At 44.1% G+C, this 25,177-nt stretch overlaps 1 protein-coding gene across 1 annotated transcript in view; it reads right to left on the bottom strand.

The window, feature by feature from the left end:
- TTC21B (tetratricopeptide repeat domain 21B) overlaps positions 1-25,177 on the bottom strand; it is a 91,624-nt gene that overhangs the window by 18,776 nt on the left and 47,671 nt on the right. The window contains exons 20-24 of the mRNA XM_040440285.1: positions 20,765-20,953; positions 19,613-19,723; positions 15,481-15,562; positions 6,807-6,957; positions 426-587 (exon numbers count right to left, since the gene is read on the bottom strand). Coding sequence (XP_040296219.1) covers positions 426-587; positions 6,807-6,957; positions 15,481-15,562; positions 19,613-19,723; positions 20,765-20,953 — 695 coding nt within the window. The remainder of the gene's footprint in view (positions 1-425; positions 588-6,806; positions 6,958-15,480; positions 15,563-19,612; positions 19,724-20,764; positions 20,954-25,177) is intronic.

Here is a 25,177-nt window from a genome sequence, read left to right as displayed (position 1 = left end):
TTCAAGAGTTTTTTTTACTCAGTATCTGATCAGCGGGATCCCCGCAGATCAGCTGTTTAAGAAGGCACTGGTGCTTGGAGTAGCGCCGCGGCCTTCTTGCAACTTTCAGTGATGTCATGGTCATCGGTCACATAGCCTAGAAGCAGCTCAGTGTGAATGGGGTCGAGCTGCGATTCCAAGCACAGCTGCTGTATAATGTACGGCGCTGTGCATGGTGAGCTGAGAGAACGCTATGGCGAGGTCCGGTGCTTTCTCAAACTGCTGACTGGTGGGGATCCTGGAGGATAGGTCATCACTTATCAGCAAAAAAAAACACCTTTATAATGGAGCGTTCTGGATATTATACACAGTGTGTTATACTACAGCTATTATTCCTCTAGGTAGAAGGTTGTGACGCACTGAAATAATCCGGTAATGGACCGTACCCCATGTCGCCATCCAGATTGTCAAAGACCTCTCCTCCTACTGTCTCATTATCAGGATTCAAGCAGATCTCAATCATGTTATAGATAGCGCTCTGTCCCCAGTCGCTGTCTTTGCGCGCTTTATTGAAATGTCGAAGGGCGTCATTAGGCTCTCCGGTGTACCTTCAGAAAACAATAAGACAAGCAGTGAATTTACAACATACAGTCTTTCCGTAATCCTCCCCTAAACCTTGTCCACACCCTTCAACCGCTTAAGGACGCAGGGCGTACCGGTACGTCCTAACTTTAAATCGTTAGGGGTTAATCGGAACAGGATGCCGGCTGAAATCATTCAGCCGGCATCCTGTCACAACGCCAGGGGGGGTCATGTGACCCCCCCGTATCGGCGATCGCCGCAGGTCAATTCAGACCTGCGGTTTGCTGCGCTTTCTGCAGTTTCTGATCCCCGCGGTCCCTGACCGCGGGGATCAGAAACTTTAGTGTCCCTAAAATAAAGATTTTCCACCCCCCCTGCACCCCTGCATGATTTTTTGCCGGCAGTTGGTGCAGGGGGGGGAGTTGTGGGCGGTGCGGCAGGCGGGATCGCGATCCCCCGCCCGCCTCCCCTTGAATAATCGTTGGTGGTTAGTTAGTGGGTATACCAGGGTGCCAGCACATTGCTGACACCCTGGTATAAACGGCTGACATCTGTGCAGATGTCAGCCGTTTAACCCTTTCCATACCGCGGTCCGTACGGACCGCTGTATGGAAAAAATTAACAGTAAGAGGGAGCTCCCTCCCTCTCCCATCGGGGGGCTGCTGTGCCTTTGCAGCCCCCCGATGGAGAGAGCCCCCAGACAGCCCCCCGACAGCCCCGTCCTTACCCTTACCCGTCTGCGAAGTTCTGACCAGTACTGAGCAGACGGGGAAGGTTCCCATGGCAACAGGACGCCGTCTCAGGCATCCTGCTGTCCATGGTGCTGAACAGATCTGTGCTAAAGGCAGAGATCTGTTCAGACAAAGTGTAAGTAAAATACAGTACAAAACACTATATGGTGTACTGTACTGTATTATACAGACATCAGACCCATTGGATCTTCAAGAACCAAGTGGGTCTGGGTAAAAAAAAAAGTGAAAAAAAGTGAAAAAAGTAAAAATCAAAAAACACATTTATCACTGATCAAAAATGAAAAAAAAAAAAAATTCCCTACCCATGTTTGGTATCGCCGCGTCCGTAACGACCTGATCTATAAAACGGCAATGTTACTTACCCCGCACGGTGAACGCCATAAAAATAAAAAAATAAAAACTATTAGGAATTTGAAATTTTGCCCACCTTACTTCCCAAAAAAGGTAATAAAAGTGATCAAAAAAGTCGCATGTACGCCAAAATAGTACTAATCAAACCGTCATCTCATCCCGCAAAAATCATACCCTACCCAAGATAATCGCCCAAAAACTGAAAAAACTATGGCTCTTAGACTATAGAAACACTAAAACATGATTTTTTTTGTTTCAAAAATGAAATCATTGTGTAAAACTTAAATAAAAAAAAAAATTATACATACTAGGTATCGCCGCGTCTGTATCGACTGGCTCTATAAAAATATCACATGACCTAACCCCTCAGGTGACCACCGTAAAAATATAAAAATAAAAACGGTGTAAAAAAAGCAATTTTTTGTAATCTTACGTCACAAAAAGTGTAATAGCAAGCGATCAAAAAGTCATATGCACCCCAAAATAGTGCCAAATCGTCATCTCATCCCGCAAAAAATGAGACCCTACTGAAGATAATCGCCCAAAAACTGAAAAAACTATGGCTCTTAGACTATGGAGACACAAACATTTTTTTTGTTTTAAAAATGAAATCATTGTGTAAAACTTACATAAATAAAAAAAATTGTATACATATTAGGTATCGCCGCGTCCGTGACAACCTGCTCTATAAAATGACCACATGATCTAACCTGTCAGATGAATTTTGTAAATAACAAAAAAAAAAAAACGTGCCAAAAAATCTATTTCTTGTTACCTTGCTGCACAAAAAAGTGTAATATAGAGCAACCAAAAATCATATGTACCCTAAACTAGTACCAACAAAACTGCCACCCTATCCCGTAGTTTCTAAAATGGGGTCACTTTTTTGGAGTTTCTATTCTAGGGGTGCTTCAAATGGGACAGGGTGTCAAGAAAACCAGTCCAGCAAAATCTGCCTTCCAAAAACCGTATGGCATTCCTTTCCTTCTGCGCCCTGCCATGTGCCCGTACAGCGGTTTACGACCACATATGGGGTGTTTCTGTAAACTACAGAATCAGGGCCATAAAAAGTGAGTTTTGTTTGGCTGTTAACCCTTGCTTTGTAACTGGAAAAAAAATATAAAAATTTAAAATCTGCCAAAAAAGTGAAATTTTGAAATTGTATCTATTTTCCATTAAATCTTATGCAACACCTAAAGGGTTAACAAAGTTTGTAAAATCAGTTTTGAATACCTTGAGGGGTGTAGTTTCTTAGATGGGGTAACTTTTATGGAGTTTCTACTCTAGGGGTGCATCAGGGGGGCTTCAAATGGGACATGGTGTAAAAAAAACAGTCCAGCAAAATCAGCCTTCCAAAAGCCGTATGGCATTCCTTTCCTTTTGCGCCCTGTCGTGTGCCCGTACAGCAGTTTACGGCCACATATGGGGTGTTTCTGTAAACTACAGAATCAGGACCATAAATAATGAGTTTTGTTTGGCTGTTAACCCTTGCTTTGTAACTGGAAAAAAAATATTAAAATGGAAAATCTGCCAAAAAAGTGAAATTTTGAAATTGCATCTATTTTCCATTAAATCTTGTGCAACACCTAAAGGGTTAACAAAGTTTGCAAAATCAGTTTTGAATACCTTGAGGGGTGTAGTTTATAGAATGGGGTCATTTTTGGGCGGTTTTTATTATGTAAGCCTCGCAAAGTGACTTCAGACCTGTAGTGGTCCCTAAAAATTGTTTTTTTTGTAAATTTCTGAAAAATTTCAAGATTTGCTTCTTAACTTCTAAGGCTACTTTCACACCTGCGTTCAGGTGTCCGCTCGTGCGCTCCGTTTGAAGGGGCTCACGAGCGGTCCTGAACGCAGCCGCCCGGCCCTGATGCATTCTCTATGGAGGCGGATCCACTGAGAATGCATCCGCCTGCCAGCGCTCAGCCTCCGCTCCGCTCAGTGAGCGGACACCTGAACGCTGCTTGCAGCGTTCGGGTGTCCGCCTGGCCGTGCGGAGGCGAGCGGATCCGTCCAGACTTACAATGTAAGTCAATGGGGACGGATCCGCTTGAAGATGACACCATATGGCTCAATCTTCAAGCGGATCCGTTCCCCATTGACTTACAATGTAAAGTCTGAACGGATCCGCTCAGGCTACTTTCAGACTTAGAAAATTTTCGAAGTTTTAATGCAGACGGATCCGTTCTGAACGGATGCGAACGTCTGCATTATAGGAGCGGATCCGTCTGATGAAACATCAGACGGATTTGCTCCTAACGCTAGTGTGAAAGTAGCCTAAGCCTTGTAACATCCCCAAAAAAATAAAATATCATTCCCAAAATGCTACAAACATGAAGTAGACATATGGGGAATGTAAAGTCATCACAATTTTTGGGGGTATTACTATGTATTACAGAAGTAGAGAAACTGAAACTTTGAAATTTGCAAATTTTTCAAAATTTTTGGTAAATATGGTATTTTTGGATGCAAAAAAATTTACTTTTTTGACCCAATTTTAGCAGTGTCATGAAGTACAATATGTGACGAAAAAACAATCTCAGAACGGCCTGGATAAGTCAAAGCCTTTTAAAGTTATCAGCACTTAAAGTGACACTGGTCAGATTTGCAAAAAATAGCCAAGTCCTTAAGGTGAAATAGGGCTGAGTCCTTAAGGGGTTAAGGTTTTGACAAAAAGCTCAGAATGGTCTAAAATAATGCACTTTGTAATCCTCACTTTACTGACCCCCGAGGCTGCCCCTGCTCCGCCACTTCCTAGAGTCCTCTGCTGGTCTCTGTATGATGGCTTCCAGCAATGACCTTTCGACATAGACATGTGACTGCTGCAGCCAGTCACTGACTGCAGAGGTGACCTCATCTGCTATAACCAGTGGTTGGCTGCAGCAGTCATATGCCCATGAAGAAACGGCAGCGTTGGTGGCTCGGACACACTAGTGTGAAACTTGGGTAGCGGCAGTAGGGGAGTAGCGGGGTTTGTACGGTAAGTATTACTCAGCTAAATATACCATTATAAGCCTTTAGGAAAAATTAAGGTGCAGGATGACTCACTTCAAGTGGTTGTCCCACCTGGAACAATTACAGCATATGGATAGGCTATGCCATCAATGTCAGATAGCTGCAGGTCCCACCTCTAGATTCTACTCCTAGAACGGGGCCCCCAAAGTAAACGGAGAGCAAGCCACACATGCACGGCGTACTCTCCATTCATTGTTATGAGACATCTGGAAAATACCTGAGCAAAGGGGTCAGGCTATTTACGGAAGTCACATAGCAGTGAATGGAGAGTAGGTCATGCAAGCGCAGCCACCCCTCTATTCACAACTATGGGACTAATGAAAATAGCCAAACCAGTTGGTGGCCGCGCATGCACAGCCTCTGTTTAATTTGGGGCCCTGTTCTGGAGATAGGTAAGGGTCCCAGAGGTGAGACTCTCACCTATTTGATATATATGTTGCATATCCTATTGTTATGCCATAAAAGTCCAAGATGGAAATATCCCTTTAAGTAGCGGAATGACCTCTAAAGGGGCCTTCCAGAAATATATATTGCTATTCTATTCGCTTTATATGAAAGGATAGAAAATCTCCAGCACAACTGAGGGTTACACAGACAGTCCACGAATATCAGAGGGCATCGTGTAATGCTTTATTTCCCCTGTGGTGGCGCTGCAACTGAACACTTGTAGCCTGGTTCACCTGCTCGTAAGAGGCCGCGTGAATAGCTTATTTACAGAGGACTCTTTGGAACAAAAGGGAACGGTTCAGACGCACAATCCCTTTAAAAAAGTAAGATTCCCCTTGCTTATGCAAAAGGATAGCAATTCTCACAAGTGGACTTGAACCCATTTTCAACAGATAGTTGGGCTCGACCTTAACTCTATACATGGTTGAATTTTTTTTTTTTAACACTTCAGGAGACACTTTAGTAGACCCAAAAAAGTATCAGCTTTAACGGGGTTGTCCCACAATTTGGTATTACATTTCTCTATTAGATCACACCAAAGAAAGCAATTTTCCAGTGAAATTATTTTTAAAAATTGCTCCTGTGTGTGGCTACTGCTGTAACAAACTTGTAATGGCACCCCCTGGCGTTCTTTTTATTCCCTCTCAGAATGTCCACCTAATGTACGGTGGTCACAAATGTTCAGTCGCCCAGTGATGCCTGCTACTGTGCAGGACACTAGTAAGAGCTTCATCTCACCAGCACTGGACACATAAGATGGGAAATTCTGAGATGGGGTCAAAACAACCACAGGGGGCACCATAACTAATATGCAACAGCAAGATCTACACGCATTATTTTTAATTATTCTGTTACCGCTTTCAATTATGCTTTGTCTCTTCCATCAGTGATTATAAGAATAAAGAACCTCCATACACTAGTGCTAACCATTCCTGGTGTCCCACTTCATATTAAAGGGCATCTGTCAGCAGTTTTGTCCCTATGACACTGGCTGATCTGTTACATGTGCACTTGGAAGCTGAAGACATCTGTGTTGGTCCCATGTTCATATGTGCCCGAATTGCTGAGAAAAGTGATGTTTTAATATATGCAAATAAGTGACTAAGAGCAATGGGGGCGTTGCCATTACACCTAGAGGCTCCGCTCTCTCTGCAACTGCCTCGCCCACTGCACTTTGACTGACAGGGACAGAAAGTGAAAATGTCACCACGCTAGACTGGTCCTGTCAATCAAACTGAAGGATGCAGCAGTGGCAGAGAGAGCAGAGCCTCTAGGTGTAATGGTAACGCCCCCGTTGCTCCTAGAGGCTCATTTGCATATATTAAAACATCACGTTTCTCAGCAATGCGTTTCTCAGCAATACATAGGAAGATGGGACCAACGCAGATGTCTTCAGCTTCCAAGTGCACATGTAACAGATCAGCCAGTGTCATAGGGACAAACCTGCTGACAGATGCCCTTTAATGAACAGTAAAAACTGATGTTCAAGCCTTCACAGATGCAGAATGATTCCTAAGCTAATTGACTTATGAAAAGATGTGGACAAACACAACTCAGCGAAAACCAACCCCTTGTCACTTATGGATATTAATACTCATCCAGGGGGATGCTGATCGCCCCTGTATTTGCTCAGTGTATACATCCTGCACAATACTAAAACTAATAGACCAGAAATAAACGCACCATAGATACAACCCTCTGCAGTAGTGGAAGCCGGGTTCCAGCTTTGCTCTAGATGAGTGATTTTCTGCCATATCGATAAACTTTGGTATTTCTTCAAGTTTTCCAGCTCTTCTCAAGAGGTCAATCAAGCGAGAAAGAGTAGCATAATTATCTGCAACAGAAGTAAGAACGACCGGTTCAAATGACAGGGAACCTGCTAACACAGCAAGTCCCAGAAACTCTCCAAATCATCAGTCAGTGGCTTCAAAATACAATTTATTGAAGTCTGGGGCATACGTATGGATTTTAACTCAGAAATGTTATACAGTATATTTAGACTTAAAGGCTATGTACACCTTTGGGGGCATTATTTTTACTATTGCATTGTACTCATTTTGAGCTAAAAATCATTTTTTCAATTGGTCTTTATTAAAAATTTGAAGCCCCTTTCTCTGTGCAGCCTTGAGATTCTCTAGTAGCAGGCTCTGAATTTTTAGTTTGTTCCATCAGGCATGGCTCCTTATTTCTGATCTCTGACCTTCTAAACACTCCTCCTACTTATCTTACTGATAAGAATGCAGATTAAATAAGTGTTATAAAATCAAAATAATTCAGAGAGAAGGTTAATTAGATGACTGACACAAACTGAAAATACTATTAACACAGCTAGACAGACAATTAACCCTTTGTGACAGAACGGCTCAATATCTAATATATAAAGCTGAGAGTCTGTATGTGTGTGTGTGTGTCCGTTAAAGGAGTCTGCATCGTCACATTTACAATCACGACATTTGGCACACAGGTACATCAGGTGTCCGGGAAGGTTTTAGACCGTGTCTCAGCTCTCTAGCACATACCGTTCCGGAGATATTCCCAAAAAATGCATTAGCCAATAGAAGCTTGGTCACATGTCCCTTATCAGCCAATAGAAGCTCGCAGGCCCTTAGTTTCCACATACACAGAGTTTTACACCAGGTTTCCATAACAACCCAGCCATTTTTCTTCACTGCTGTAGGTCAGCTTTAAAGGGGCAGGGCGCTGTGGATAACACTGTTAAGGGAGCGGAGTGCTGTGGAGGTGACATTTAAGGGGGCAGATAGGGTGGCGATTCAGGCCACCCTCAAAAGACTGACTTAAAAACCACGCCTCCAGGTCCCGCTAAGCCACGCCACGGCCGAGATCCCGCACCTGCGCACTGCTTCGCTGGGCCGGGGCATGCACACTGCGATGCCCATCATGGGCACGGCATCGATTCAACTAGTGCGCATGCGCCGGCCCGGGGGAGCAGTTGGCAGGCACGGGATAAGTTTACTGAGAGAGTAGTGGATGCATGGAATAGCCTTCCTGCAGAAGTGGTAGCTGCAAATACAGTGAAGGAGTTTGAGCATGCATGGGATAGGCATAAGGCCATCCTTCATATAAGATAGGACCAGGGGCTATCCATAGTACTCAGTATATTGGGCAGACTAGATGGGCCAAATGGTTCTCATCTGCCGACACATTCTATGTTTCTATCTCGGCCGGACCTAGGGATGACACAAGGGAATAGGAGGGCGGTTAAAGGAAGAGGCGGGGGAGGAGTAACGCTGAAAGAAGGCAGAGCAGCCTAGGCTCCTACACACTGAACGCCTCCCCTGGGCACTTGCGAGCGCTTATTTGCATATGAATTAAACATAATTTTTCCTGCTTCTGCAAGTCTAAAGAAAATAACAAAGGTACCATTAGAATCATGTATAGGTGTGCTACAGCGCCATGTAAGTGCTGTATATGGTCATATGGTGGTGACAGACTCCCTTTACGGAGATGGGGTACTGTGGAGGTTACTAATAAAGGGGCAGCAGCTGTGGAGGTCACTGTTAAAGAGGCCGGCTGCTGTGGAGGTCAGTGTTAAAGGGGCGGGCTGCTGTGGAGGTCACTGTTAAGGGGGCGGGATGCTATGGAGGTCACTCTTAAAGGGGCGGGAGCTGTGGAGGTCTCTGTTAAGGGGGTAGGAAACGGTGGAGGTCACAGTTAAGGAGACGGTCCGCTATGGATGTCAGTGTTAAGGGGCAGGGTACTGTAGAGGTCACTGTTAAGGGGGTGTGGTGTTGTGGAGGTCGTATTTTAATGGAACGAAGCTCAGTGGAGGAAACTGTTAAGGGGGTGGGTTATTGTGGAAATCACTGTTAACAAGACGGGGTACTGTTGAGGTCACTAATAAAGGGAGGCCGCTGTGGAGGTCACTGTTAAATGGGATGGCGCTGTGGATGTTACTGTTAAGGGGGCAGGCCACTGTGGAGGTCACTGTTGAAGGGGCGGGGTACTGTAGATGTCACTGTTATAGTGGAAACACACACAAACATTAAATGAAATAGATGAAATATACCCGTGCAAAGCCGGGTCCTTCTGCTAGTTCTTAATAAAGATCAATTGAAGAAATTATTTTTTTCCCAAAATGAGTAAAATGCAATTTTAAAAAACTGCCCCTGAAGGTGTACATAGCCTTTAAAAAAGAGTTCTCTGGGGGGGGCGTGGCCGGAAGCCGATATGAGAGGACGCATGTAGAGGAGCTCCGAGCCTAAATCCCTAACTTCTACATTATCCTGAAGCTTATTCACCGCAAAAATTACCTCCAGAGCCAGCAGGAGGTCGGGGAAGTCCCGCAACACAAACATGTCCCGAAACAAACCGCAGTCTGCTGCAGAACGGCTCCGGGAGTTTGCCCGCGTGGAAGACCAAGATGGCGCGGGCGCACAGGCCTTACCAACAGCAGAGGTGACGGAAGAGCCGGCGCATGTGGGAACAGACCAAGTGACAGCCGAACCATCCCTTAAGCAAGTTACCGAACAACTGCTTCACGCAATATCTACCTGCCGCACATCGATGGTGGGTAAGCTAGAGGAAGTAAAGGTGGACATAGGCCTACTCCGCCACGACATGCAGGCTATCCGGGAGCGCGTGAGAGAGGCCGAGACCAGGATCTCTAATGTGGAGGATCGATTACAGCCGATACCTACGAAAGTGCAGGAGCTGGAGCAAAAAGTTAACTTTTGGCAACAAAAGTGTGACGATTATGAAAATCGCACACGCCGTAATAACTTACGGATAATTGGTATGCCTGAAAAAGCTGAGGGCAACAATCCGTGCGAGTTCGTCACCACATGGCTGCGCAGCTCCTTTCCAGAGGCGTCTTTCTCAGCAGCGTTTATTAAAGAGCGCGCACACAGAGTACACGCCAAGCCCTTTCCACCGGGGAACCCACCGAGACCACTACTAGCAAGACTCCTGAATTCGATGGATAGAGACCACGTGCTGCAGATGGCGCGCACCAGGCGAGAACTTAAATATGAAAATATCATCATGATTTTCCCGGACTTCTCATCTGAATTGCAGAAAAGAAGGGCAACATTCATCTCAGTTAAAAGGAGGCTGAGGGAAAAGAATCTACCTTACTCCATGGTGTATCCGGCCCGTTTAAGAGTAGTGGATGGTGAAGTGAGCAGATTTTTTAATAATCCTGAAGAAGCCACTGACTGGCTGGATAGAAGAGGAAGAAATGCAGGGGCCCCAAGATAAAGATGCGGACAAACAAACCTTGCTGACGACAAGACAAGGAGAGCCGGGGACTTGAGTATATAATTTGTGATAAAGTTATACTTGAAAATATAGTCAGCCTAACGAAAATTAAGATATTGCTAGGCCCTGTTATGGAGTTTCTTCTCTGTAGATATTTATAGCCATGATAATATCAGAACAGGATCAGAAAAATGAGACAGGAAGGAGATGGGGTGAATAGATCTGTTAAATTATAAGCTATATTAAGAATACAGAACAGGCTGAAAAGGGAAAAAAAAAAGAAAAGGAGTGGAATCCCTTGGTGATCTAATGGTCCAAGCCATAAACCAGCTATCCGTTGGAAGTTAGGGAGGGAGCTTATGTTTTGAATGTAGTTCTTTTTATTATTCTCATATCGGTTATAAGATCTTTAGTGCAACTGGTAAATCACCAAATGCACACCCTGTTAATACGCAGTGCCACTCAACAAATGTGGTATATGCACCAAAAGCGTATTGTATGATTCTCAGTTACGTCATGTGAGCGCTCACAGTTTATGTCAGGAGGAGCCTGACAGTTCAAATTTCATATGTTATATGCTGTATCAATCATAATGTACCAAAGGGAGAGAGACGAGAGGTAAATGAGGTCCTTGAAACAAAAACATCATGTCAGAACTTCGTATAATGTCTTGGAATGTTAGGGGACTGGGAACTGCAAGGAAACGCACCATGGTATTCTTGGCTGTCAGGAAATTTAATCCTCATATCCTATGCCTACAGGAGACTCACATGATACCCGAGAATACTGGGCGGCTGCAAAAACCTTGGGTACAGTGGATGCAACATTCATGTCACACGACTCTGTCCAGAGGAGTGTCACTAATGGTGCATAAATCTCTCAGATGGGAACTAGAACAGTATCAGATAGATTCGGCAGGGAGATATGTATTTGTGGCAGCATACATTAATTGTAAGTTATATGTAATTCTGGGTGTGTACATTCCGCCGCCTTTCTCCATGCAGGTGATACACCAAGCTGTGAGTTTTGCAGCCTCTTACCCATCAGCCCGCATACTAAGCCTGGGAGACTTTAATATGACTCTAGATAAGGACCTAGATAGACATCAACAGGAGGGGTTGGTGGATAGCAGGACTCACAATAAAACAGCTCTTGCAGCATTACTAGAGGAGGTAGGTTGGTCAGATTTGTGGCGTCTTAAATATCCTGATGTTAGACAGTACTCATGTCATTCAGCTAGCCATAATACGCTGTCGCGAATAGATCTCGCCCTGGGTAACTCAAATATATGTTCTTTGGCATATGATATAGAGTATGGTTCTAGAGGTGTATCCGATCACGCGCCAGTACAACTAAAGCTGATATTGGATGGGGGTGTGATCAGACGCTCAACTCGGATTAATCCCTTTTGGTTGACCCTGTTTGGACCGTCTGATCGCATTCCTGATCAGCTGGCGGTCTTTATGGAAGGCCATGAAGAAGAATCAAACAATATGTTGCTATGGGAAACTATGAAGGCATATCTCAGGGGCTGTTTGCGTTCCTCCATATCATATATTAAAAAAACAGCAGCTAGACAGGAGGAAAGACTGGCGGCTGAGTGCTCAGGGTTGGAAGCAGCGTACATAGCTGATCCCAGTGACGAAAACAGAGTGGCATGGCTGACAACAGGAAGGCAATATTTAACCTTACTTAAAGAGAAAGCTCAAAGGAAAATGTTCTTCACCAAACAAACATACTTTGAAATGGGAAATCAATCTAGTAAACTTTTAGCCCATATAGTCAGGCAGAATCAGGCCTCCCCTGCGGTACTGCGAGTAAAAGCGATAGATGGACAGACGCTTTCTGATCCGGACTCTATAGCAAACAGGTTTCAAGAGTACTATAGAGAATTATATGAAACTAGGGTGAACTATGAGATAGAAGACGTTATGCATTATTTTGAGGATTTGGAATTCCCTACTCTGTCGCAGGAGGCGGTGGAGAGTCTGGAGGCACCTATAACAGCTCTGGAAATACAGGAATCCATAGCACAGCTAGCTAGGGGAAAGGCTTCAGGTCCAGATGGGCTCCCCTTAGAAGTCTACATTAAATATGCTGCCCATATAAATCCAGTGCTACTGCGTATGTATAGAGAAGCATTTGAGAATGGCTGCTTTCCACCATCATTGTATGATGCAACTATTGTGGTGCTTCTGAAGCCGGGGAAGGGTGCGGATGAATGTGGATCATATCGCCCGATATCCTTATTGAATATCGATTATAAAATTATAGCAAAGATTTTAGCCATACGACTTGGAAAAGTAGCATGCTCCTTGGTGCATTCAGATCAATCCGGATTTTTACCAGGCAGATCTACCACTGATAATATTAGGAGGGTGCAGGTGGTGACCCAGATCGGGATTCAAAGGCAGGAAAAATGGGCTTTAGCGTCTTTAGTTACAGCAAAGGCATTCGACTCTGTCGAATGGCCCTATTTATTTCAGGTTCTTAAAAAATTTGGGTTTGGCCCTAGATATCTACAGTGGGTGGAAATGCTATACAAATTCCCAAGTGCAGACATATTGGTAAATGGGATGCTCTCAGAAAGGTTTAGGCTGGGACGTGGCACCAGACAGGGATGTCCTCTGTCACCATTATTGTTCGCCTTAGCCATAGAGCCATTAGCTATAAGGATCAGGGCAGACTCACAATTCCAGGGTACTCGTATAGGAGAGCAAGAAGATAGAGTAGGTCTATACGCTGATGACATGGTGCTCTTCATGTCACAGACTGAGTCCACGCTTCCTAGGGCAATAGCAATAATAGAACAATTTAGCCAATTCTCTGGATTAAAAATAAACTGGTCCAAATCGACTTTATGCCCACTATATCAAATGGATGATAATGTTGTTCGAGGGGAGTTACCCATTGTAAATAGCTATAAATACTTAGGTATCTATATAACAAAAGATGTTGCGGCCTATCATGATCTAAACGTACAACCGCTTATAACATATTGCAAAGAAAAATGCAGGATATGGCAGGGTCTGCCCTTATCAGTTTCAGGGAGAATAAATCTGATAAAACTGATTGTATTACCGAAATGTCTGTACATTCTACAGCATGCTCCATATTTAATTCCAAAAGTCACTTTTCTGAAAATTAACTCCTTGCTTTCACCCTTTATTTGGGGAGCTAACAGACCTAAATTGTCAATAGGGAATTTAACCCGACTTAAAAAAGAAGGGGGCATGTCCTTACCAGATATACACTTGTACTACCTTGCAGGGCAATTAAGGAATATCAAATCATGGTTATACCCAGAAGGTTCTCTTTGCAGACAGGAAAAACTGTTAGCTGAGTACCTAGGTCTCACTAACCTATGGCCGGTCCTAGAACAACCGAAATTATTCCCTCGTAAACTACTACCAATTCACAGAGTAGCAATCCAGGTATGGGCGGCCTGCAAGCGCTTACATGTGATGGAGACGGATCTATTGGAGACCCCAGTTTGGGATAACCCCATGTTCCCTGATTTGTTGATTCTACAGGATAAAGCATTCTGGAAGGAGCGCGGGGTTATCACGATGGGAAATCTATATACTAATAATGTATTCAATGACTTGAGTCGTAAATATGCACTACCAAGGCAGGCATTCTATAGATATCTGCAGTTGAGACACGCTCTGCAGTCGCATTATCGGAATTCCCCAGTCCTTTTTTCCTCTTTTCCAATGATTGGCATAATACGCTCTCAAGGGCCGCGAGGCTTCATCTCAGTATTATACACTCACCTCTTGGATGCCAAGCTGAAAGGTACCCCGATGTTAGCATTAGATAAATGGAAAGCTAAGATTCCTGACTTATCTAACAAAGAAATAGAGGATATACTAGAATCCCCCACATTAGTATCACCGGCCATAAATAACAAATTTATTCAAGTATGCATAATACACCAAAGTTACTTAACCCCGTCCAGACTATTCAGGATAGGCAGACGTGCTCATTCCGAATGCCACAGATGTACATCAGAGGGAGCTGATTTCTGGCACCTTATCTGGGCATGTCCAGTATTACAATCATTCTGGAGTGAGGTTGTAAACTTACTAGCAGATCTCATAGATAACACACTCTCACTAGATCCGAAAACTTGCATATTTGGAATACTGGATGAAACTGTATATTCACATCATACTAGGATATTTCTAAGAGAAACATTATTTTTAGCACGCAAGGCTATAGCTATGAGATGGATGGGCGACAGGGCGCCCTCTCTAACGCAGTGGAAACAATTGGTTAACACTATCATACCATATGAAAACATAGTGTACAAGAACAGAGGCAGCTCATCCAAATTTCAAAAAGTGTGGGGGAAATGGTGCTTGTCTTCTAGGACAGCCTATTCAGCTAGAAGACTAATTGAAGCCTTAAATGCAGAACAAGTGGGATAGAAGTAAAACCTTGACATGTGGAAATTGTGGGTACAGGTAAAAGCATTAGGAACTATGAGGAGTGTGGTACTAAAGAACTTTATTCGGCTATGCAAATATCTCTTGTCTGGAATAGAAAAAATGTACAAAGATTGGATACAGCAAAAAAGTTTATTCTGTTTTCCTTTTTTCTCTTTTATTTTGCAAAGTCATATCATTTTATATGTAATTGCTAAACTAATGATGTACATTATGTCATAGAATGTGCTCAAGGTCTGTCATCATACTTGACTTTGTGTGTTTAATAAAAAAAAAAAAAAAAAAAAAATAGGGTTCTCTAGGATCTTTATATTAATGGCCTATTACTTCAATGGGAGCAGCGCTGCAGTAAACAGCTCCACAATGTACAGCGCTGTGCAGTTCCAGAGCTGATCAGCAGGGGTCCTTATTGATTTCAATAGGATTTTCCCGAATAGGCTGGCTTCAGTTATCCTGTGTTCCACTGGTTTTCATTTGTCTCTGATGGGTAGATTGAAATAGTCTGATGCACTATTCCACCCAGCAAGAAGAAAAATGGACACTTGATAGTTACCATAAAAGTTAAAGGAATCTGCAAGGCTACAGTGTCAGATGCGATAAAAACAGAAGCCTCGAGTGAGATGTGATCAGGGCCTTTGTAAATTCTTAGATATCGTTTGCACGGCTGCGATCGGCAGTGCAGCACTTACCTGGCTTGCATTCCAAAAGTTGCTGAAAGTGGAATACAGCCTGCTCGTAGTCCTGCTTCCTGAACATCAGATCCGCCATCATCTGCAGGGTGTATAGAGACATGGTCATGCAAGAAGGATTTCTAATGGAACGTAATCTAATTTATTGTAATCTCAAATATCTAATCCGATGCATATTTTCTATCCAACCCATCTACCTAGTCATCTACCTATCCCATCCATTTTACCCATCTATTAACCTACCTACTGCACCAATCCATACATCTTCTACGTGTCTTCTACCTATCTTCTATCCATCTGTCCATGCGACCAACTGTCCATCTTCCCATTTACCTCTCTCTTTTTTAACATTGTCTAAATAGGTTTATAACGATGTGTTGATTCATTTCATCGTAGATCTTCATAGTGGATTGGAGCTGTGTTTTGCCAACTCCATTCACACAGCCTAAGGATTACATGATGAAACTCTGCATGGAGCCATCCCTACAGGGCAGATTGGCCATAGACCTTACAGGGAAATTTCCCGGGGGGCAGATGCCCGGGGGGGGGGGGGGGGGGGGGGGCGCCCAAGCCCCTATCTCTGCCGCTGGCTGGGTACAGAATAAGCCATCAGTTATAATTAACTATGTGAAAATCAGGTACTCATGTACCCGGCCAGCGACCGCACATGACCTCCTGAATTAAACTACGGTATGTCCCGCGTCTCACCTCCTGAGCCTCCTGCTCCATATCTTAATCTGAGACAACTGGAGGAGAAGAGAAAATGGCAGCTATTGATGGCCAATTGAGAGGGACAGCTTTTGGGGAAATATATTGTCCGGCACTGTGGTATGTGGTATGTGGTATTTGTATTTTGTTCTATGGTATTGTTGACTCCCCTACTTTTGTGGCCCCGCCTCCTGTCAATTTAGACCCTCCCACCATATGGGGCCACTTTTAGGTATTTTTTCCAGGGCCGCTTTAGGTTCCCAATCTGCCCCTGTATCCCAATGAGGAACTAACTTAGTGAGGATTCATAACCTTAGTATTACACTCAATAAGAAGTCTGTCTGGAAGCATTTATACTCCCCCTAGTGGTGGTTACAGAGAATACCGCATTTTCAACAAGAGAGTTCTAAGATCTGACATACTGCAATAATAAGTATATTACAATCGTATTAGGCATTAGGAAGCAATATATCCAGACTTTAAGGACCAGAAACCCTCTTTTTTCATAAAATCGCTCTGCTGTCCCAAACAGTGCAAACAAATTTCACCAGGGGTGGACTGGGAACTTAAAGTGGTCCTGGAAAAAAAAATATTAAAAGTGGCCCCTTTTGGTAGTCAGGCCCACATTGATGGAATGCAGGACCAGCAATACTATATTATGGCACATTATACCACCCCGACAGAGCCAAATACCACAGTCCATCACAAAATACATCCCCAAAAAATTCCACTGGCCGGCCGTGAGAAGGGCCCAGGCGGCCCCCTGGTCATCGGCCCATCGGGAGATTTCCCTGTAAGGTCTATGGCCAATCCGCCCCTGAATTTCACGCTATGTTATCACATATTCTGTGTCCTTCATTTTGCAGTCCTTTATTTAAATGTATTCTTCACGTTGCCCATTCTGCCGTACTGCATTTCTACACTCCTCAACGTTGAAATTCCAACACCAAGAAGGAAAAGTCATGGAACTATGGAAATCACAGGATCGAGAGACATGTTACTAATATGCAAATGACAGAAAAACGGAAATGACACAAAATATTCAAAACATCTTGATTTTTTGAACGTCGAGAATGAGCGCTACGCACAGAAATGAGCGCTACGCACAGAAATGCAATAATGAGGTTATTCATGCCATGCTGAATGCACTTGGGCACACAAATCATCAAGATCCGCTGCTGGCAGCTCCCTTTGCAATTGGCAACCAAAGACATCCCAGATGTACTTAAATAGGAGACAAATCTAGAGACGCTGCCGGCCATGACACCCTGCAACACCTGCTCCTTCCTCGATTTGTATAAACTGACGGCTTGTCCTTCTTGGTGTAGCAATTTCAATGTCGCGCGGTGTACTGTATATTCTGTGCTATGGTAGGCAGAAAGGATGCATACAGCATATGGCTGGTTTGGATTTATGGGATTTGCCTGTGTTTTAAAGCAGCTTTTTCAGTGCCTGGTATTTTCCAAATGGAAAATTGTTCTCTGTCTTCCACCAACAAAATGTCTCAGTGATGTCAGCCATTGACAAGTCCAGTATGGATAATGACAGCACAAAAGTGCCCAGAAAGCAGCAAATCTGCCAAATCCGGCCGAGAGGATGACATCATGTCAGTACATAGAGATTCTTTTTTTTCTGCAGTTGGGCTCGAGTTTCTCGACAGGATGAAATGATAAGACTCAGACTTCTGCTTGACGTCGCTCTAGAACGCTCAACGTGTTTATCTGGCCTTGTATTCGGGGCGCTGTGTGTTCTCACCAAAACGTGACTGACGTCTGTGACTCACATTATGCATCAGACATATTTAGACATTACTTCAGCTGACGCATAGGTAAATGACTGTCTACGACGCTCTGCAGCCGCTGAGGTATGGCAAATTGTTCCAGCTCCTATCAACATTCCCATTAAGTCTTCGTACCTCGTAATCAAGGGAATTAAAAACATATAGGGGGTCATTTATTAAGCTGAAATATGCCTATATTAGGCGTATTTCAGGCGCAGATTGTGGCGCAACTGTGACTTTAACCCGTTCACACCAGGTCTAAATAAGCGGGCGTGGCATGGGCGTGGAAGGGAGTGGATCGGCAGGCCCGTCTCATTCACCATTGTCTACACCTGTTACAGGAGTAGAAAATGGTCTAAATCAGGGATGCTCAACCTGCGGCCCTCCAGCTGTTGCAAAACTACAACTCCCAACATGCCCTGCTGTAGGCTGTCTGGGCATGCTGGGAGTTGTAGTTTTGCAACAGCTGGAGGGCCGCAGGTTGGGCATCCCGACAGGTAGGAAGCTGGCGCTGGATACGCCGAAGTTATAAAGAGGCCGCTGTCTCAACATAACTACGGCAGATCCATCGCCAGCTTAGGGCTTTATTAACACCGGCGTCTAAACGCTGTTCCTAATAAACGTGCCCCGTGGTGCCCTAGGCCACAATGGAAATAGATTTAACCCCTTTCATTGCCCCAGACCACCATGGCTGCAGAAATAAAGGAAAGCCACAACATAGAGTCCTAAGAACAGATGCTCCAGAATTGTTATAGAGAGGAGTTCAAGTAGTTGATAAAATCCACATCAGAAGAGGTGAAAGGTCCTCTTTAAACGTAATGTGCAGCAATATTAATGTAAATGGTATTCAATATAGAGGGTTACCTATGCACTAATCACATATATAACCTATATTACTGTACTAAAGTGGGCTGGAAGCACTGTAAAGATTATATTTGTAGTCCTTCATATGTGCAGAGACGAAAGCGCCTAAATGTCCAAGACATGCCTATATCTTTAGTATATCTATGGGTTCTAAGAGGGATCGGCAGCCAGTACTTTTGGATGACATCAATATCTGATTGGTGGGGGTTTGACTCCCGGCACCGCTGCCAACCAGCTGTTTGAAGAGGCGGTGGCGCTCCCACCAGCACTACTTCTTTGTGTGTTATCTCAGAAGTGCTTGTTCCAGTCACTTGAATGGGACGAGTACTTGTAATTACACTGCGCAGCCGCTGCTGCAAGCAAGACGATACGCAGGGTGATCTTGAAGAGGAAAACAATGCTCGCACAAGTGCCGCCTCCTCTTCACGGGGGGTGCAGCGATCAGATACTGATGTCATCAATATGGACTGGCTGCACAGCCCTTAACCCCTAAAGAGGTGACACGGAAGATGGTCTTGGACCTTCAACCTTCAAGGCAGACTGGCGTGGACACCACCACATTGATACTAAGGAGTGCTGTCCATCCCTACATTGCTCCGACATGGACAGTGACAGCAATTCTGTACTTCTGAAATCAATTCAAGACCCTTCAGGAGGACTGCAATAAATCTCCATTATTTATAAAGTCCTCCTAGTGTAACAGATGTGATAGAGTACAAGCCCCCATGGCCCGGCTCATGTGGTGTATGTGTATAACTACTGTACAGACGTCTGGCTCACCATCGCAGCTGCCTCATTGTGTTGGTCGTTCTTCAGTAGGAGGGCGCACTGCTGCTGGCAGGAATCAATGTCATCTTGAGCAAGATACAGATGTGCCAGCTCCATAATAACCTACACAGTGATAGAAAAATGGACTTTAAACATTAACCACAAGCTCTTATCCTCCACTAATCATCTGTAGAACTATATGGAAGATAAGGTGAGCGACAGCTCAGGTCAAGAAGGGGTTAATGGGGAGGGGGGGGGGGGCACTGATGCCTTTCTGGCTAGAATAATGTAAATGTTCATACATTTACACACCACCAATCTGAGGCAGCACCAGAAGGGTAAAGCTGGTCAAACCCGTTAGATGGGCGAACTTACCAACATTGGCGGGATCAGCCAAACGTCTAATGAGTATTTCTATTCACTATAATGCGATCAGTCGAGTTTCCGGGCATGCAGTTTTTTTTTTTTTGTGTGCAAAAAGTCAGTATTCTTGCCAGACATCCAATGGATCCCATAATAGTTAAAAGGATCTGGTGGGTCCGACTCCTCTGCCAGACCAAAGTACTGAAATGCCAAAATGCAGATGTGGATGTAGCCTAGGCTACTTTCACACTTGCGTTGTTAATTTCGGTATTGAGATCCAGCAGAGGCTCTCAATTAAACGGATCCGTTGTGATTTTACACATGAGGATGCATCCGTTCCGTTAGGATGCGGTTGTGTGAAATCAAAATGGAAAAAAGCGGATCCGTCACTAAATACATTGAACGTCAATGGGTGATGGATCCATTTTTTTAGGCTCCTAAACAAATGGATCAGTCACCATTGACTTACATTGCTTTCAGCGCAGGATCTGTTTTTTTCTGTTTTTATGATCGGACACAAAACCGCAGTGGAAGACGTCCTGATGCATCTTGAACAGATCTCTTTCCATTCAGAATGCATGAGGACTAAACGGAAACGTTTTTTTCCGGTATTGAAAACCTCTGCCGGATCTCAATACCAGAAATCAACAACGCAAGTGTGAAAGTAGCCTGAGATGGGCACTTCAAGACGGTGAAAGGTGGAACTTATTACTGATCGGACATTTATGCCACAAATGTCGAGATGGGAATACCCCTTTGATGCCAGCAGCACCTCTATTCGAGCCTCGGGACACTTCTTACCTTATTGTCTGTTTCGCAGTAAACTAGTGCTTCTTTATAAAATTTGATTGCCTTTTCATAGTCTCGCTGGACTGCGGCATGTCTGGCGATTTCTGCCGAAATCTCTGCTGCCAGAGACTTCTGGACAGGAACGGCATCTGGCTGTTCAAGCTGAGCTCCCTTCAGCACCCTGGCTTGTATCTCTCGGGCCTGTTGACATAGACATGTACATGAGTTAACATTGAATATTTGCAAATGTCTGTTATTCCCCAGCCCCCCTCCCCACCATCTTTGCCCACTGATGTGATACTGACGGCCTACCTAAGGGCAAGCTATCAATTTTGTGAAGCTGGAGAACCCCTTTAATATAACTGATGCGCTTTGTAGAAGCCACAAAATGGTTTTATAGTTTATAGTAATGTTCACAATATAGTTCCAATTAATATAGAAACAAAATCAAGGCAACCCTAAGTTCTAAAATGTACCTTCTCCTTAAAGGGGCTGTCTTACTTTAGCAAATGGCATTTATCATGTAGAGAAAGGTAATACAAGGCACTTACTAATGTATTGCGATTGTCCATATTGCCTCCTTTGCTGGCTGGATTCATTTTTCCATCACATTATACACTGCTCGTTTCCATGGTTACGACCACCCTGCAATCCACCAGAGGTGGTCGTGCTTGCACACTACAGGAAATAGCCGTGGGAGTACGCACAGGCCAGCGCTTTTTCCTATAGTGTATAAGCACAACCACTGATCCTGGATTGCAGGGTGGTCGTAACTAGAGATGAGCGAATCGAAGCTGACGAAGTTGAATTCGTTCCGAATTTTAGGAAAAATTAGATTCTGAACAAATGCAAATTTCTTCTCGCTTCATGGGAACGAATCACAATTCTTCCTAACATGGCGGCTACACATGTGAGGACATGGGGCAAGGAACGCTGGGAAGAGCAGGATGACCCATAATGCCATGCATGCAGCCAATCAGCAGCCAGCCCTCAGATTCTGCCATACACCATCGTACTTTGTTCAGGCGTTTATGCAGGCGCTAGGGAGAGTGAAAGAAAACCTCATTGTGAAAAAAAAAAGCGTTTTGTAAGTGCACGATAAGGATAGGGAGGAATAATTTCACATCATCTAAGTGCAGGGACAGATGTTGAAGGGGCTAGGGAGAGTCATACCGAAAACATCATTGGGAAAAAAAATACGATCTACAAGTGCAGGGAAAGATTATTTGGGGATCCAAATAGCCATTATACAGCTATGTCATTTCAGCAATTTGTTGTAGGGGTGCAAGTGCTATGTTGAAAAGCCTTTAGTGGTTTATATCAGTGGAAAAAGAGAAATATATACTCTGTTCACTTCTGCAGCTATATATGGTGAAAGCGTTTAGTGCTCTATTATAGTACGATACGAGAAAAATAGACACCGCTAACATTTGGTGTTATTTGCGGTAAAACCATTTATTGTCAGTTCAGTACAATACGAGAAAAATAGACGCTGTTCACATTTGGTGTTATTTGCGCTAAAAGAGTTTCGTGTCATACAGTACAGACCAAAAGTTTGGACACACCTTCTCATTCAAAGAGTTTTCTTTATTTTCATGACTATGAAAATTGTAGATTCACACTGAAGGCATCAAAACTATGAATTAACACATGTGGAATTATATACATAACAAACAAGTGTGAAACAACTGAAAATATGTCATATTCTAGGTTCTTCAAAGTAGCCACCTTTTGCTTTGATTACTGCTTTGCACACTCTTGGCATTCTCTTGATGAGCTTCAAGAGGTAGTCCCCTGAAATGGTTTTCACTTCACAGGTGTGCCCTGTCAGGTTTAATAAGTGGGATTTCTTGCCTTATAAATGGGGTTGGGACCATCAGTTGCGTTGAGGAGAAGTCAGGTGGATACACAGCTGATAGTCCTACTGAATAGACTGTTAGAATTGGTATTATGGCAAGAAAAAAGCAGCTAAGTAAAGAAAAACGAGTGGCCATCATTACTTTAAGAAATGAAGGTCAGTCAGTCAGCCGAAAAATTGGGAAAACTTTGAAAGTAAGGGCTATTTGACCATGAAGGAGAGTGATCGGGTGCTGTGCCAGATGACCTGGCCTCCACAGTCACCGGACCTGAACCCAATCGAGATGGTTTGGGGTGAGCTGGACCGCAGAGTGAAGGCAAAAGGGCCAACAAGTGCTAAGCATCTCTGGGAACTCCTTCAAGACTGTTGGAAGACCATTTCAGGGGACTACCTCTTGAAGCTCATCAAGAGAATGCCAAGAGTGTGGCTACTTTGAAGAACCTAGAATATGACATATTTTCAGTTGTTTCACACTTGTTTTTTATGTATATAATTCCACATGTGTTAATTCATAGTTTTGATGCCTTCATAGTCATGAAAATAAAGAAAACTCTTTGAATGAGAAGGTGTGTCCAAACTTTTGGTCTGTACTGTATTTCTAGAGAAAAATGCACACAGTTCACATTTGGTGTTATTTGCGCAGAAATAATTTAGTGGCCTATTTCAGTACAATACGACAAATATATCCGTGGCTTTTAGTGGTGTTTTATTTTGCTTTTAATTTATTTAGTTCAGCTAAAAGTATGTCAGACAGAGAAGTGCCAGGCCATGAGGAGTAGCAGAGGCGTTAATGGCGCAGGCACAGGTCGCAGCAGAGTAAGGGGGCATGGCACCAGGGATTTCTTCCCGAGGCCTGAGCTCACAGTGTCAGCTAGCGGTCTTCGGCTTCGTCGCAAGTGACAGTAGCACCACCAGAGTCTAGAGTCGCTGATGAGCAGCTTTCTTCACCCGCATAGTGAAGAAACTACCCACCAGCAGCAGGTAGACCTGGAGCAGGACCTGAACCAGCAGGTGGTGGCATACTTGGACAGCACCCTGCCAACCCACATTGAAGATCCGCTGGACTACTGGGCAGCCAAAGTGGATTTGTGGCCACAACTGGCCGGGTTTGCCTGGAAAAGCTGTCCTGCCCAGCTAGTAGTCTGGCATCAGAGCGGGTGTTTAGTGCAGCGGGGGCCATAGTTACCCCAAGAAAAACTCGCCTGTCCACCCAAAATGTGGAGAGACTGACCTTTGTCAAGATGAATGAGGCGTGGATCAGCTAGGATTTCCACCCATCAATGCCTGATGCATCTGATTAGATCATCCATGCCGCCTCACCCAAACCTTGACAAAAGATACCGGCTTCTTCTGTATGCCTGCCTCAGCTAATACTCTGATGCTGCCACCCGCCTGATGCCACACATCTGATGCCAACTGCTCCTTCGTTCAACCACCTTCGTCAGCGGGTACTGGTATTGCCACCCACCGCCCCACTCTGTCAACGGGTCAATTTGTGGTATCCTGATGCTGCTACCGCCATATCCACACTATCTCACCTTGCCACTCTGTAGTATTCTCCTGATGCTGCTGCCGCCACCTCAACACTCTGTCATTGTGCCACTCTGTGGACTCCTCATACTGCTGCCAACTCCAGACTCTGTCATTGTGTTACTCTGTGGTCTCCTCATGCTGCTTCCACCTCACCACTATGTCATAGGGCCACTCTGTGGACTTCTCATGTTGTTCCCACCCTCCCCACTTCATGGATGGGCCACTATTTTGCCTTTCGGCCTGGCTGACATCATCATTTATTTTACCTTTCTTCTGATCTGTCAGAAGGAAGGAAAAATGAGACGCACAACGGATCCTGTCTGTGTAGCAGCTGTAAGGCCTGTATGGTCCCATCAGAATTGGCTTATGATTTGGTAGCCAAAAGCAGGAGTGGGTACAAGTGGGCGGAGTTAGGGGGCCCAATTCAGATTCTTGTTATGGGGCCTAATGACTTCTGTGTACGCCCCTGTTTCTCTACATGATAATTTTCATTTGCTGAAGTGAGGAAACCCCTTTAACCCTTTCGTTTTTGCGTTTTCATTTTTCTTCCCTATTTTCCTTGAGCCATAACTTTTTTATATTTCCGGTCACAAAGCTGTATGAGAGCTTATTTTTTGCGGGACAAGTTGTACTTTCTAATGCCACTATTAATTATGGCATAAAATGTAGTGGGAAGCGGTAAACAATTCCAAATAGGGTGGAATTGGAAAAAAAATGCAATTCCTCCACTGTTTTACGGGTTTTGTTACCACGGCGTTTCGTTTGTTGCAAAACTGACCAATGCCCTTCATTTGGATACGTAGAACTACAGGTAACAGCACTCTGCTAGTCAATTGCGCAAAGATATAAGCAAACACTAAAAGAATAAATGCTTGGGGGTCATACTTACTGCAAATGCAGCTAGAAGCTTTTTGCGAATATAATTGATCAAAAATATTTCGGGCCCATCTACCATGTGCTTTTAATTAGATAGCTTGTACAGCTGTATTCTACCCAGCCCATACTGCAGGCTCACAACCTGGGAGAGGCATATG

The sequence above is a fragment of the Bufo bufo genome, chromosome 7 (genome assembly GCF_905171765.1).
Source record: "Bufo bufo chromosome 7, aBufBuf1.1, whole genome shotgun sequence".
NCBI classification, from domain to species: Eukaryota; Metazoa; Chordata; class Amphibia; order Anura; family Bufonidae; genus Bufo; species Bufo bufo.
Note: the sequence above shows the minus strand (reverse complement) of the source record. Positions and strands in the feature narration are given on the sequence as shown.